Raw genomic sequence first — 14,861 nt, 5'->3', positions numbered from 1 at the left:
TATGTGCAGGGGTGAGGCCAGAGGGTGTGAGCGTATACACAGATGATAGAAATTAGGCAGACCCAAAATTGACATCATTGATAATAATGTAGATAGTGGAGCTACCAGCTGTGGACAGATTAAACCACTGGCCCTTAATTTATACATAGCTATAAATTTGGGTGGACTTCCCCTGTGGTTAAAAAAAAAAAATCTGCCTGCCAAAGTAGTAGACATAAGAGACACAGATTCAATCCCTGGATCGGGAAGATCCCCTGGAGAAGGAAATGGCACTCCAGTATTTTTGCGTGGAGAATCCCATGGACAGAAGAACCTGGTGGGCTACAGTCCATGAGGTCTCAAAGTCAGGAGTTAGTGACTAAACAACAGGGACATGAGTTTGGGTATGGACTGAAATTTAGACTCTAAATTGGGGGTGAGGCAGGCTTGTGGACAGACCTAGCCAGATTCAGAATGAAAGGAGCCTCACAGAGGGGCTTGGCCTTCGTGGGTCGCCCAGACACCATGCTGGGGACTCTCCAGGCACCGTGTGGGGACTAGCTTAGTTCTTTTTATTTTTGGCCTCGCTAGGTGGCTTTCAGGAGCTTAGTTCCCCGATCAGGGATGGAACCTGCATCCTCAGCAGTGAAAACCACGAGTCCCAATCACTGGATCGCGTAGGATTAAGTGCTTTTAAGCAGTCAGGTGTGACCCCTGCCCCCTAGTGCGGACTCTCACCCCTTGGCTCTCTCTTGTCCCTGCCCTGCCCTGCCCTGCCCCGTGGCAGGTGTGCCAGAAGTCCGGCGAGATCTCCCTCCTGAAGCAGCAGCTGAAGGAGTCCCAAACAGAGATCAATGCCAAGGCCAGCGAGATCCTCAACCTGAAGGCTCAGCTGAAGGACACGCGGGGCCGGCTGGAGAGTTTGGAGCTGAAGACGCAGGACTTGGAGAGCGGGCTGCGCACCAAGGGCCTGGAGCTCGAGGTGTGCGAAAACGAGCTGCAGCGCAAGAAGAACGAGGCAGAGCTCCTGCGGGAGAAGGTGAACCTGCTGGAGCAGGAGCTGCTGGAGCTGCGGGCCCAGGCCGCCCTGCAGCGGAGCAGAGATGCGGCTGCCCTGGGTCCCGCCTCAGCAGACGACGTGCCTGCCCTTCAGCGCGAGCTGGAGCGGCTGCGCGCAGAGCTCAAGGAGGAGCGGCAGGGGCACGACCAGATGTCCTCTGGCTTCCAGCACGAGCGGCTGGTGTGGAAGGAGGAGAAGGAGAAAGTGATCCAGTACCAGAAGCAGCTGCAGCAGAGCTACCTGGCCATGTATCAGCGGAACCAGCGCCTGGAGAAGGCACTGCAGCAACTGGCCCGCGGGGACGGGGCGGGGGAGCCCTTTGAGATCGAACTTGAAGGGGCTGACATCCCCTACGAGGACATCATCGCCACCGAGATCTGAGGGGCCTCCTGGGAGAGAGCCGGGGACCTGGCATTGGGAGGCAGGGGTGCTGAGCCCGTCAATGGGGGCTCCCTTGCCCTGCTCCCCTGCTCAGGCCTCAGAGGGAAGAAGCACAGACTTCAAGGCGAGGAGATTGGTTGGGGGGTGGGGGTGGGGGGCGGTTGCTGCTGCAGGGCCTCTCCTGGCCTTTCCCAAGATCCAGCACTTAGCAACCCTGTAGCCGGCCAGACTTCCAGCTTTGCCAAGAGAGGAGTCCTGGGATCATCAAGATTTGGTTAAGGGCTTCCTAAAACTTGGCCTTTGTTCAAACTGCTTAGAGATTTTGAACCCTCTGAGCATTTAGAGGGTTCCCTCAATGCTCTCCCAGAGAGGGTGGTGACTGACGGAAGCTCCCTTCCACCTCTTCTCCTACAACTTCTTTTCTCGCCCCCCATCCCCACTCCCGACACACTGGGATGCCCCTTGGGAACAGAACATAAGCATTTATGACCAGAAGCTTTGGAATCTGACCTGGTCATACCTGAGCTATTTCCCCCGGCCACAGAGGGACAGGGGTTGGAGTGGGGTGTGGAGAACCTGGCTGAACAGCAATCAGAGCTTCCCGACACTGTCGGTCTCAGAAAGGAGGGGAGAGCTGGGGCCACCCAGTGGGTGTCAAGACTCAGCCAGAACAGAGGGGGTCTGAAAGAGAAGCTAGGTGGTGACAGCCAGACCCTCTAGCCCTGCTGACTGGACGTGAGCAGCCTCTGGGTGACTGGTGGCGTTTGATCTCTTCTTAAAGCCATAGCCCCAAGGCCCTGGGGTGGATGCTGAGGAGGAAAGATTGAGGGCTTAGTGATGCAGGGAGTGTGTGACTCCAAGCTGTCCCCAGGGAGCCCCCAGATCTTTTCATCATGAGACCAGAGGTAGGGATTTCCCCTCCTGTTCAAGTTGCTCAGCAGTTACCCTGCATTGGTTTTCATTCCTAAGAACCAAGTCTTTGCTTGAACTCAGAATAACCTGTGTCCACTGCGATGGCACAGGGTCATCTGGGCTAGGCCTTCCCCCTTCACCTTCAGCTCCATCCTGCTGCCGGTCATGTCCCTTATCACCTCCAGGGCTAAGTGCAGACAGAGCCTTTACAGGTCAGGGAGGGGCCCCAAAGTGCCAATGTCCAAAGACAGTAAGAGGCTCAAACACAGCCTCTGAACAGCCCTGGGGCCCTCAGCTGCCCCCTCCCTCCACTTGCATTAGCCCCACCTGAGCCCCATAGTCAAGGACCCCTGGCCTGCAGAAGGCCGGCCTTCCCTTTCAAAGATGTGCGGAGAAAAGATTGTTCCTCAGTTGCTTGGTTCAGGGAATTTTCTTCTTCTTCTTTTTCCTTTCTTGTCTTTTCAGACATAAGCCAGATCTCGCAGGCAGCCAGGCTGTTCCATGTTCTATTTTTGCCTCAAGCTGCAGCTGCTGTTCCTGGGACAGCCAGCCCCGGCTGGATTCCTGGGCTCTCGCCCGCATGCTGAGGGGGGTTCACCGAACGTCAGAGTATGCAGCAGTCCCAGGCCATTGCTCCCCAGTTCTGTCCCCAACTGCGGACCCCTCCAGGCCCCGGGTGGTAGTGGGGAGCTGCTTCTCCTCCAGTCCCCCATCCTGCCAGGGTCCCCACAGTCCCTCCTTGAGCTTGGACTGAGAGCAGGGCCGCCTTCCTGGATGCTGGCTCTGCCTTCCATTCCCCAAGTTAGGCTGTGCTTGTCCTGCCTTCACATGACAGAGGAGACTTTCTGGAATTTCAAGCCATTACTCTTAGTCATAGGCTACACTTAAACCCGGAATCCACAGGCCCAGAGCCCCCTCTCTGCCTGGAGGCCAGTCCCCTCCCCAGGACACAGGCAGATCACCCCCGCTCCCCAAGTCAAAGACTTCCCGCCCCTTGTCTCTTGGTTGCTCCATCTCCACCAGCCTGTGCCTTGTCTGAGTCCTTTCCTCCCAGAGTCTGTCCTGCCGGATAGAAAAAGAGGCTGCTGCCCCCTCCTCAGGCTGGAGACCCCCCTCCCAAAGGGCAGCCAAAAGCCCATTGCTCTGCCCTCAAGAGCAAAGAGGTGGGTGCTAAGCCCCAGGGGAGGGCGCTCAGAGGCACAGCAGCTCCACCTCAGTGTGACAGTGCCCTGCACCCCTACCCCCATCTCTGCCCCAGGCCAACCCATGGAGCCCTCCCTGGGTTGCTACCAGCCCGAGGCTCCAGGGTGGCCCAGTTGCGCCAGAATGCAAGTGTCCTGAAACATAGCGACCTCGCCGCGGTGTAGTTTCCCTTCCCTTCCCTGTGCTAAAACCTCCGTGCTATTCCTGGACCTTGCCAAACACAGCCTCTCTCCGGAAGGAGCTTCTGAGCAGCAGAGGCTGAGCAGGACTGAGAAGTCGGCCACGCAGACCTCGGAACAGGCGGCCTGGCCAGGCGCCAGCGGGAGCTCGCCGCCCCTTCCCCCCGAGCCGCGGCTGCTAGCACGCATGCTCGCTGGATCAGAGCCGCGGCTCTGCTATCCGAAGGATGGTGAAGCTCTCTGCTGTGAGCAAGGAGGCAGCCACGCGGAGGGGGGCTCTGCCTCTGGGCTTTGGAGTGACCAGACTCTCATGTGGCACCCAGCCTGGATTTATCCTCTGGTCTCTGCGTTCGGGTTAACCCCTGCTGGGCAGAGTCGGTCCCCAGGAGCTCCGAGTTCCATGGGGACTGGGTTGGGGTGGGTTTGTGGGGTACCTCTCCCCTGAGAAGCACCCGCCAAGCCTCTGCCCCTGCTCACTTCCCGGCCTAGCCTGGGCCACTTCTTAGGAGAGAGAGAGCCTAACGGTCGAGCAGGCTGGGCGGTCAGAGCCGTAGCTGTCCCTATCAGGAGGGCTCGCACCTGTCCACGCTGATGCTCTGCCTCCCTCATCTCTCTGTGGTCCCCCTTGCCCTTCCTCTGCAGGTAAAGCGGGAACCCCGGTCCAGGCTGGCTATGGATGGACTGGCATTTGGAAGACTATGTACAGAGTTATTTTTCTCTTGGTTGTGTCTTGTTTGGTTTGCTCTGCGTTTGACAGCTTTGATTTATTTTTGATGCCCCCTTTTGGCCATGTAATCTATTTCTGGTAATTTTATGTTTTTATTTATGAATAAAGAATGCCATTTCTCATGCCCTCCCAAGCTACCCTCCTTTCCCTGGCTGTGGCATGGCAGCTCCCTGCAGCTCCTGCATTCGGAATAAGAAAGGTGATGTCCCTTCCCACCAGTAGGGAAGGGGGGGAGTCGGTTAGGAACAGCTTTGATAGCGGCTGTATTGGCTGATAGGAAAGCAGGGGCCTTGACATCAGATAGACCTTCAGCTGGTCTCTGCCCCTCACCAACCCTGTGACCTTATCTGTGTGTCTCCTGAGGAGGTGGAAAGGAAACCAAGGGCTGTGGTCCCCTGCAAAGGCAGAGGGTTCTCCGAAAGAGAGCCCCCTTCCCCCAGCCCCAACTTCAGACCTCTCTGCCTCTTCCCTCCAGCCACTCACCTCGCCAGCCAGCTCCTTGGCCTATTACATATGGCCTCATTGGCTGGAGACCAGGGTGGCTATTGTTGTCACCTACCCCTGGGCCTCCCAGCTAGGAAGGTGCAGTCACCACAGCGGCCATCTGTCCAGCCTTCTCTGTGCCAGCCTGCCTTGTTCACCCTGACAAGCAATCCCTACTGCTCTGGGCCCAGATTTGAAACTCAAAGGGCTTTTCTACTCGGGTGGCAGGAGACAGAAGGGACTTGTAAAGAGGGAACTAAAAATACGAGGCAGCCTGTGGAGCACATGTTGGGTAGATGTTAGTCCCTCTGGGTGGGAAAGATCAGGGTCTCTGGGAAGGTGATGGGCAGGAGGGAGCTTTGGTGGCAAGAGTGGGATATTAGAGGAGTGGAGAGGAGATGGAAGACAAGAAATGCACCCCAGGGAGGCCTTCCCATAGCTGTGGTCTCCCTGCTTGTCTGCACAGGTGACAGGCCAGCAAGGCCAGCGAGGAGCACAGGAGGCCAGCGAGGCAGATGGGGATGTGCAGGGGGTCGGTGGGGGGAGGGGGTCGCACCCTCCCAAGCAAGCTACACTCCTTCCCCTGGCTGTGTCATGGCAGTTCCCTGGAGCTCCTGCATTTGAAGTAAGAAAGATGATGTCCCTTCCCACCAGTGGGGGGGTGGGTTGTGGGGGGTGAGCTATCAAACTGCAAAGAAGATCAGGCAGCTGGCCAAGCCTGGACAGGAGCCCATATCTAAATCCAGAACCCTAGTATTGGGACAAAGATGTCATGTCAGGCCTGGGTGACCCTTCCCCTTCTCCCGGACCTGGCCCAAGGCTGGCAGGCCACTGCATTGGTGACGCCCTTGGGAATATGCCCCCAATGATGACCCTGTGTGGCCCTCTCCCCTCTAGTCCAGGCAGACCCTGGGACTCACTTAAATTAATCCAAGTCAGCAGAAGTGATGCTCCACCAGTTCCAGCCTAGCTTGGCAGCTTCCACTTTTACATATACTCTTGGGGCCCCCGAGCTGCCATGTGAGAAACCCTTCAAGTCTGCTGGGAGACCCCCCAGAGCAAGAGAGGTCCTGTTGTCCTGCGAGTGACCAGGATCAAGCTAACCCTCATGAAGCAGAGGTTCACTTCCCCCATTCGGCCCTTCTAGAATCTTTACCAGAGCACATGGAATGGCACTGTTTTTAAGCCTCTTGATTTACCATGCAGCGCACAAAAGGGTAGGCTTCCCTAGTAGTTCAGACGGTAAAGAATCCACCTGCAATACAGGAGATGTAGGTTCGATCCTTGGGTTGGGAAGATCCCCTGGAGGAGGGCATGGCTAGCCATTCCAGTATTCTTGCCTGGGAAATCCCATGGACAGAGGAGCCTGGCGGTCTACAGTCCATGGGGTCGCAAAGAGTTGGACACGACTAAGAAAATAACACTTTCACTTCACAGAAAAGGGTAACCCAAACGCCTTGGGGCAACCCCCTTACTTACCACCCCAACAAGCCTCTTTCCATCCATAGGGCTTTTGTGTGTGCTCAGTCATGTCTGACTCTGCCACCCTTTGGACTGTAGCCTGCCAGGCTCGTTTGTCCATGGGATTTTCCAGGCAAGAATACTGGAGTGAGTTGCCATACCCTCCTACAGGAGATCTTCCCAACCAGGGATTGAACCTGTATCTCCTGCATCTCCTATATATATTGCAGGTGGATTCTTTACCACTGAGCCACGTGGGAAGCCCAAAGGGCTAACAGAAAAGCTGGGTGTCTAGAAAGGGACAGGGCCATGGGAAACTGCTTCAGCTGCAGGTGGGGCAGCCAAGAGAGGGGTGGGGGGCAAAGGCTTTCCCCACCCCACTTGCTCTGGAGTGCTGTCAAGGCTGTAAGCTTTCCTTGAGCACCCCCCCCCACACACACACACTTCAAACCTCCTTATTATTTTAGGAAAAAAATAGAACGAAAGGGGAACTATATATATAGCTTCTCAGAGTTTCTCACAGAGCCACAGACAGACTGTTCATGCTGTGCCCATCAGGAGGGAGGCAGACCAGTGATGGTCCCCAGCAGCCCCCACAGCAGGTGCTTTCTGAGTTACATGAGGAAAGTCACGCTGCCCTAAATTTCTTCCCGGCCCAGGCTTCTCAAGGCCTGAAATGTCACCATTGCGTTTATTCACGTGTGCATGCGTGTATCCGCTGTGCTCTGCTCAGTTGCTTCAGTCATGTCCAACTCTTTGTGATCCCATGGACCGTAGCCCGCTAGGCTGCTATGTCCACAAGATTCTTCGAGCAAGAATACTGGAGTGGGTTGCCATGCCCTCCTCCAGGGGATCTTCCAGACCCAGGGATCGAACCCGCGTCCTTCTGTCTCCTACGTTGGCAGGCGGGTTCTTTACCACTAGCGCCACCCGGGAAGCCTGCACGCATGTATCTATTCAACACGTATTGACTGAACTCCAACTCTATGTGCAGCCCTGTTCTAAAGGCCAGGATTCATACAGCCGCAAACAAACATTGTCAAGGTTCTTTCTCCTGATGGAGTTCACACTCTGGAACTAAGCGAATAAATCAAGTGATTTTTCCGAGAAATGAGATGAAGGACGTAAACAGGATGATTGAGCCAGTGGGACCCAGATGGTACTGTGCCTGGAAGGGTGGGGAGAATTGGTTCAGGAAAACAAGATCAGAAAACCAAGTCATGCCCTCATTTCGACATTTGGGGAGACTGTGCCAACCATTGTCCTTTCCTAACGTGGACTCCTCTTCACTCCAGTTTCTCTCCCTTGGAAACTTCACCTTCTCTCAGGGTCTCAGCAGACCTTTTCCTGGTAGGTGGCTTACCATGCTCCCATAACCTTAACGTCCACTTGTTACTGGCCCCAAACATCCCCAGTCCTGAGGAGATTTGAACCTCCCTTTCCTCTCACTCAAAAACAACTCCACCTAGCACGTCCCATGAAGACTCTTGAGAAGTCTGAAGCATTAAACGCTGTTCTTCCACATGTAAAAGTTAAAAACCAAATTTTGTGAAATAGCACGATCCTTACATAAATGCTAAAAGAGCATCTTTCCATGTAACTTGATAGAGAAATGTTCAATTTTAACTAACTTAGCCATTTTAATTAACTTAGCCATCTCTCTGTCTATGTATTTATGTATTTTTTGGTCTGTTTGTTTTGGTGGGAGGGGTCTGCCTTACTGGGTGTGCAAGCAGGACTTTATCAGCCTATTGTATAATCCAAACTGCTTTCCCACAATGTCCCTATTCTATCAATATATCCTTGCAGGTTGCAGCCATCATTGATCCCCCCCACCACCACTTTTCCATCATCCTGTCTATCCAGTCAGATCCCACATCCTCTGGAGCCTCCTCTTTAAAGCCCTCCTCCTGTCCTCTTTTCTTCCAACATCTACTGACCCAGCTGAGGTCATCCAAAGAATCACAGAATGCCCAAGACATCTTAGACGTCTTCTAGTTCCAACCAACCCACTTTTACAAATGTGCAAAAGAGAGGCCAGCCAGACAGGGGAGAGGACTTTCTCAAGGTCACACAGCTAGTGAATGGCAGAGCTCAGTCACCTTGATGACTCTCAGATCCCCACTGGTTTCTCTCTCCCAACTCTGGTCCATTAAATCCATTGACACACAACACTCAGGTGTATACCCCCAGTGCTGCTCCCACCAGGTTGCCCACTTGATCAGAACCTTCACCGGCTCCCCTAAAACCTCAGAATAAAGTTGAATCCCCTTAGCTGGCTGTAAGTCTCTGCCTTTTATGGCTCCAACATCTCAGCAAACCTGACTCTAACCACAGGTCAAAGCACAGAACCCTAAAACATCACAACTACCATCAACATAAGCTCAACAAACACGAAGACATTTCTTGTCAGACACAATCTTTATGAAAAGTAAAAAACCCACTCTGGGACTTCCCTGGTGGTCCAGTGGTTGAGAATCTGCCTGCCAATGCAGGGGACATGGGTTCGATGCCTGGTCTGGGAACTAAGATCCCACGTGCCTCAGGGCAACTAAGCCTACATGCCACAACTAGGGAACCCCACATGCCCTAGAGCCTGAGTTCCACAAGAGAAACCACTGCAACTTGAAGCCTGTGCACCACAATTAGACAGTAGGCCCTGCTCACTGCAACTAGACAGAGTCCATGCAGCAACAAAAGACCCAGCACAGCCATAAGTAAATAAGTAAATAAAACACACTTTGCTGCCCAGTCCTGTGTTCTACCCTGAGACCCTGCCAAGGAGCCTCAATGGGAGGCAGCATGGCAAGGGTCAAATGCAGACTCAGAGCTAGCTGAGTTCACCTCCAGACTCTGCTGCTACTGAGCTGTGTGATGTTGGATAAGTGACTTAACCTCCTTGTGCTTTGGAGGGTGATTCTGACAATTCAGTGAGATGATGTCCAATAAAGGTTAGCTCAAGCATTTCTATTATTTTCGTACTGCCATCATATTTTATTGTTACCATAATTATTGCATGCTTGTGTGTGCATGCAAAGTCGTTTCAGTCATATCCAACTCTGTGCAACCCAGTGGACTGTAGCCCACCAGGCTCCTCTGTCCATGGGATTCTCCAGGCAAGAATAATGGTGTGGGTTGTCATTTCCTTCTCCAGGGGATCTACCCAACCCAGGGATTGAACCCTCATCTCATCTCCTGGATTGGCAGGTGGGTTCTTTACTACTGGCACCACCTGGGAAACCCACCATAATTATTATTTGTTAATATAATGTCACTGCTTCAAGCTGAGATAAACTGCAGTGGTGGCCCAGGCTCCTGCAGCCCCAGCAAAGCTCGCTGCCTTGGGGAACAGCTGACTTTACTCTGGTCAGCTGTCTCCCCACCACCCCCAGCTTTGTCTCCCCAGCTCTAAACTCCAGAAGGCTGACTTGTGGGGAGAAGCTCCTGGGACAGAGGGTGCAGCTGAAGGAAGAAAGGAACAAAGAAGGATTTGCTGGGGTGGCACGGGGGGGTTGGGGGTGATGATGGGGGAGGAGGTGATGATGGAGCAGGCCTGAGCCCCAGCCAGACTGTGACAATGGCCAAACCCCATGCCTGGAGGGAGCCAGTTAGAAGGCAGTTCACCACCTTCCCCAGCGCAGCCCCTCTGCTCTCACAGCCCCTCCCCTCTTTCCACCCTGCACACACTGATGCACATGTGCCCCCATGCACAGACACAGTCCCCATCGTATTCTCCCTTCCACTCTCCCCATGCCCCCAACCCCACTGCCTTAATTATGGCTAATTGAGCGGTAAGTAGGCTCACGACAGCTTTTGTAACCAGTGACAGGTGAGACAAATTAAATTCCTTGCACCAAAAATAACAGGACAATTTGCCTGCCAGCATCCATCACCCGGTGGCACCCTCCTGGGCTGTGGGGCCAAGTGCAAGGCAGTATGTAGCCGGAGGGTTCAAGGCCCAGGATTCCCTTGGCTTAATTGGTTCTTCCAGGCTGAACGATGGGAACAATGGAGCGAGCAGACGGTGGGGTGGGTGTAGTGGGTGCAGTCCACTCCCAGAAGGGAAGTTACCAGTTCCTGGGCCGGGGCTGGATGACTTCCCAAATCCACATGAGGTTTGCCCCTCACTGGAGGCTGCATTTTATACATGAAGAAGCTGTGTTTGGCCTTCCCAGGTGGCACAGTGGTAAAGAATCTGCCTGCCAGTGCAGGAGTCATAGGAGACACGGGTTCAATCCCTGGGTTGGGAAGATCCCCTGGAGAAGGAAATGACAACCCACTCCAGTATTCTTGCCTGGAGAATCCCATGGACAGAGGAGCCTGGCAGGCTACAGTCCACGGGATTGCAAAGAGTTGAGTACGACTGAGCACACACACACACACAAGCTGCATTTCAGAGAAGCCAGCCCCCCACCCCCTGCCCCAATGCATGAGGCCTGACTGTGGCCACTTCCCCAGTCTCTCACTCTGGCACAAGCCTGCCTCTTCCTTTCACTCTTCTTTCCACCAGCAGGCAGATCTGGAAATGCCATAAAAGGCTGTGTTCTGAGCTCCTCTTCCCCACCTCCCCTTAATCAGGCTCGGCCCTTACAGAGTCCTGAAATTCCACTGTTAGCAATGCCTGTCTTTAGGCTGAGCTCTCAGAACTATCGCTATCCCAGGAGAGGGACCCCAGAGGAAGTGAACTGGTTTCTGAAGTATTCCCAAACTGGAGACGAGTGAAGTCATGTGAGATTGCTGGGCTTCAGGGTTGGGATGGGGGCGGATGGGACAGGGGTTCAGCAAGGGGCTCAGCTGCTCAAGGCTACCTTGCCTTTCTCCCCCACTCCCATCTGAGTGGCTCAGGCTCCCTTGGGGGCCACCTGACCCCCAGCCCCTGCAAATGCCTGTCTAAGCAGCACAGAGCATGGCCAGTCCTGGCCTCTGCTTTGGTCACCATCAGATGGGAGAAGGGGCTTCCCAGGTGGCACTAGTCGTAAAGAACCTGTCTGCCAATGCAGAAGACATTAGAGACACTAGTTCCATCCCTGGATCAGAAAGATCCCTTGGAGGACGGCATGGCAACCCACTCCAGTATTCTTGCCTGGAGAATCCCATGGACAGAGGAGTGGTCCATATGGTTGCAAAGAGTCAGATATGACTGAAGTGACCTAGTAAGTATGCAGATGGGAGGAAAGGGCTGCCCACCCAGAGGTCCAGCCTGGAAGGAGCCCCAGGACCATCCCTCCAAGCCCTTCTTGTACAGAGAGGGAGCCCAAGTAAGCCAGGCCCACCTGAGGAAACAAGAAACAGGAGGAGTCTTAGCACCTATACCCACTGTCCAGACCCCCAGCCTCCTGTACCAGCTTCCCCTACCCAGGCCTGTGAAAGCAAATGCTTTCCAGGGAAATTCTGGCTCTGCCTCCCAGCTGGCTGGGCCTCAAAGACTATATTTAGAAAGCGGGAGGGGCCACGGCGATGCCAACTGGCCAGCTCCAAACAAGAGCTGGCACTGCAAAGAGACACAGCTCCGGGAAAACTGAAGTAAACCAACCCCCACCCCCACCCCAGCCCAAACCTGTCTTTCTCAATCTGGTTACCACCTCCCTCCTCCTTCTTCCTGAACCCAAGAAAAGCAGACGTTCTCCAGCTCAATTTCACACTGCCATCTTCTTTCAAATATCTTTGTTTCATAGGGAATTCTACAGATTCCCAAAGGGCATACCTCTATGAGAAAAGAAAAAACCATAGGTGTATTCCTATGGCTGATTCATGTTGATGTATGGCAGAAAGCAACACAATATTGTAGAGCAATTACCTTCAATTAGAAATAAATAAATTTAATTATAACTGCTCCCCCCAAAAAGAAAAGGAAATGCCTACTAAGCTAATTTATGTTTCCTACACACCCAAACACACACACGTAGAAGGTTAAAGCAGCAAAAAAACAGCGCTACATTTCTCTGGTTTCTAGATGTTTTTAAAGTTGATGTTGAAAATTGGGACCCCCACAGGCTTCCCTGGTGGTCCAGTGGTTAAGAATCCACCCGTTGCAAATGCAACGGACACCGGTTTGATCCCTGGTCCAGGAAGATCCCACGTGTGGCCTGTGTGCCACAACTACAGAGTCCACGCTATAGAGCCCAAGAGCTGCGACTACTGAAGCCTGCGTGCCTAGAGCCTGTGCTCTGCAACGAAAGAAGCCAACACAATGAGAGACCAACACACCGCAATGAGAAACCCTGTGACGAGTAGCCCCCGCTCGCCACGACTGAGAAAGCCCGAGCACAGCAACCAAGACCCACTACGGCCAATAAATAAATAAATCTTTTTAAAAAGCGAGTTAAGACCCAGGACTTCCCTGGTGGTCCAGTGGTTAAGACTCTGAGCTTCCAATGCAGGGAGCATAGGTTCGATCCCTGGTGGAGGAACTAAGATCCCACATGCCACACAGCTAAAAAAAAAAACAACGAAGGAAAAGAATATGAATGCTCAAGAGGTGTGAGTATGTAGGTGTGTGTGGGAAAGGCCGAGGTGGGGGCCACTTCTAAATGGGGAAAGGCCCTGCAGGTCTCCCCTCTCACCCCCACCCCTCATCTGGACACAGATCAACCTCCAGAAAGTGCCTTTGACACAGACGAGTTTCCCCTGGAGGTCTTCCTGGAGGAGGAATCTCTCCTGGCTGCATGGCAGAGCCAGCAGGACGGCATGGAGGGAGACTTCGCTGTGAGCCTCCACTAATCTTAGTGCATGGTGGAGCAGGAGGGCTGGGCCTTTACTCCTGCTCCCACTCCTGGGCTAAACTGCAGCTCTGGACACAAGGCAAGACTCAGAGAAGGACTCGGCTGAGCGTGGCAGCCACTGCGCCCTGGACAGGACGGGGGTGAGTCTCCTCCTGTGGTGGGGGGCTGGGGGGCGGGGTCTGAGCTACCAGATCACCACACCCCCTCTTCTCTCTCTTCCTCCTCCCCTTCTGCATCTTCACTGCCCGCCCTCACCTCAGAACCCTGTGTTAGAGAAAGCGCTGACTGAAACAGCCCACCCTGGCCAGGCACCATAGTAACCATTTGTGTGTTACTTGACCACAGGAGGTCCTGGTAAGGAACACAGAACTAACAAGCCACCACCAACCAGAAGAGTTCAGGAAAGGTCAAAAGGAGATGCCACCTTTCCTACTAACCTCCCAGCATCTTCCTCGCTGGAATCCACCTTGGCTGAGCAACGTGTACACCACCAGGAAGGACTCTGGGTCCCAGTGATTAGCCAGAGACAACCCCAAAACTAATCCCATCACCGTAAAACCTGAGACTGTGGGCCACGTGGCAGAGCAGTTCTCCTGGGTTTTCTTACTCTCCTGCTCTCCCCCTGGGTGCCCCTTCCCAATAAAGTCTCTTGTTTTGTCAGCATGTGTGTCTCCTCGGACAATTCCCTTCCAAGTGTCAGGCAGGAGGCCACTTTTGGGTCCTAGAAGGGGTTCCCCTTTCTGCAACACCGGTACCACCAACCAAAGCTTCATGGATGCGGGCCTCCATTCCAGCTCATTCCACTACCACCTCCAAGCCCTCATGGATGCCACCAAGATCAAGCCAACAGTCGTGAGCTGGCAAAGTTCAGCGCAGGTTACATCCACAACTCCGCTCTTTCCACACCCAAATACAACTCTCCAGATGCTCAGTAACACTCACTGCTGAGAACCATGCGTGTGTGCTAAGTCTTTTCAGACATGTCTGACTCTTTGCGACCCCATGGAGTGTAGCCCACCAGGCTTCTCTGTCCATGGGATTCTCTAGGCAAGAACACTGGAATGGGTTGCCATGCCCTCTTCCAGGGGATCTTCCCAACCCGGGGATAGAACCTGCTTCTCTTTTTGTCTCCCACATTGGCAGATGGGTTCTTTACCACTAGCGCCACCTGGGAAGCCTGCCAAGAACCATACTTATTTACAAATTACAGAGAAGAAAAGGAAAACTGGTTGGATATGTCTGACGTACCTGATGGTGGGCACTTTTAAGGACCCCTGGGATGTCCCAATCAAATCTCCAGGGTTGGGACTTTAGGAATGGGGAGGAATTGGGTCTGGCAAGGGAGGGGGCTTGGGGTGTGTTGTGTGTTTTGAGGGTTGCCCAAGAGCCAGCCCACCAGTTCAGCTGTAGGTGACTTCTGGGCAGGGGCCCTTGAAACTGGCTAGGCACTTCTCTGGCCACAGCAAGTGCTCAGAGGGAGGCTCTGGATGGGGGTCAGACTTCCCACAGGTCTCAGTTGCCTGTTCTCCTAAATGACCTTGTTGTTGTTTAGTCACTAAGCTGATCTGACTCTTTTCAACCCCGTGGACTACAGCACACCAGGTTCCCCTCTTCTTCACTATCTCCCAGAGTTTGCTCAGATTCATGTCTGTTGGGTAGGTGATATATCTAACCATCTCATCCTCTGTTGCCCCCTTCTCCTCCTTCCCTCAATCTTTCCCAGCATCAGGGTCTTTTCCAGTGAGTTGGCTCTT

The 14,861-nt window shown here is 53.7% G+C and overlaps 1 protein-coding gene across 1 annotated transcript in view; it reads left to right on the top strand.

The window, feature by feature from the left end:
* Positions 1 to 4,574, top strand: part of LZTS1 (leucine zipper tumor suppressor 1) — a 65,091-nt gene extending 60,517 nt beyond the window's left edge. The window contains exon 4 of the mRNA XM_081570886.1: positions 767 to 4,574. Coding sequence (XP_081427012.1) covers positions 767 to 1,420 — 654 coding nt within the window. The 3' untranslated portion in view covers positions 1,421 to 4,574. The remainder of the gene's footprint in view (positions 1 to 766) is intronic.
* Positions 4,575 to 14,861: the final 10,287 nt, after the last annotated feature.

The sequence above is a fragment of the Giraffa tippelskirchi genome, chromosome 1, assembly GCF_054371585.1.
Source record: "Giraffa tippelskirchi isolate mGirTip1 chromosome 1, T2T-mGirTip1v1.2.pri, whole genome shotgun sequence".
NCBI classification, from domain to species: Eukaryota; Metazoa; Chordata; class Mammalia; order Artiodactyla; family Giraffidae; genus Giraffa; species Giraffa tippelskirchi.
This window is presented reverse-complemented; position numbering and strand designations above follow the sequence as displayed.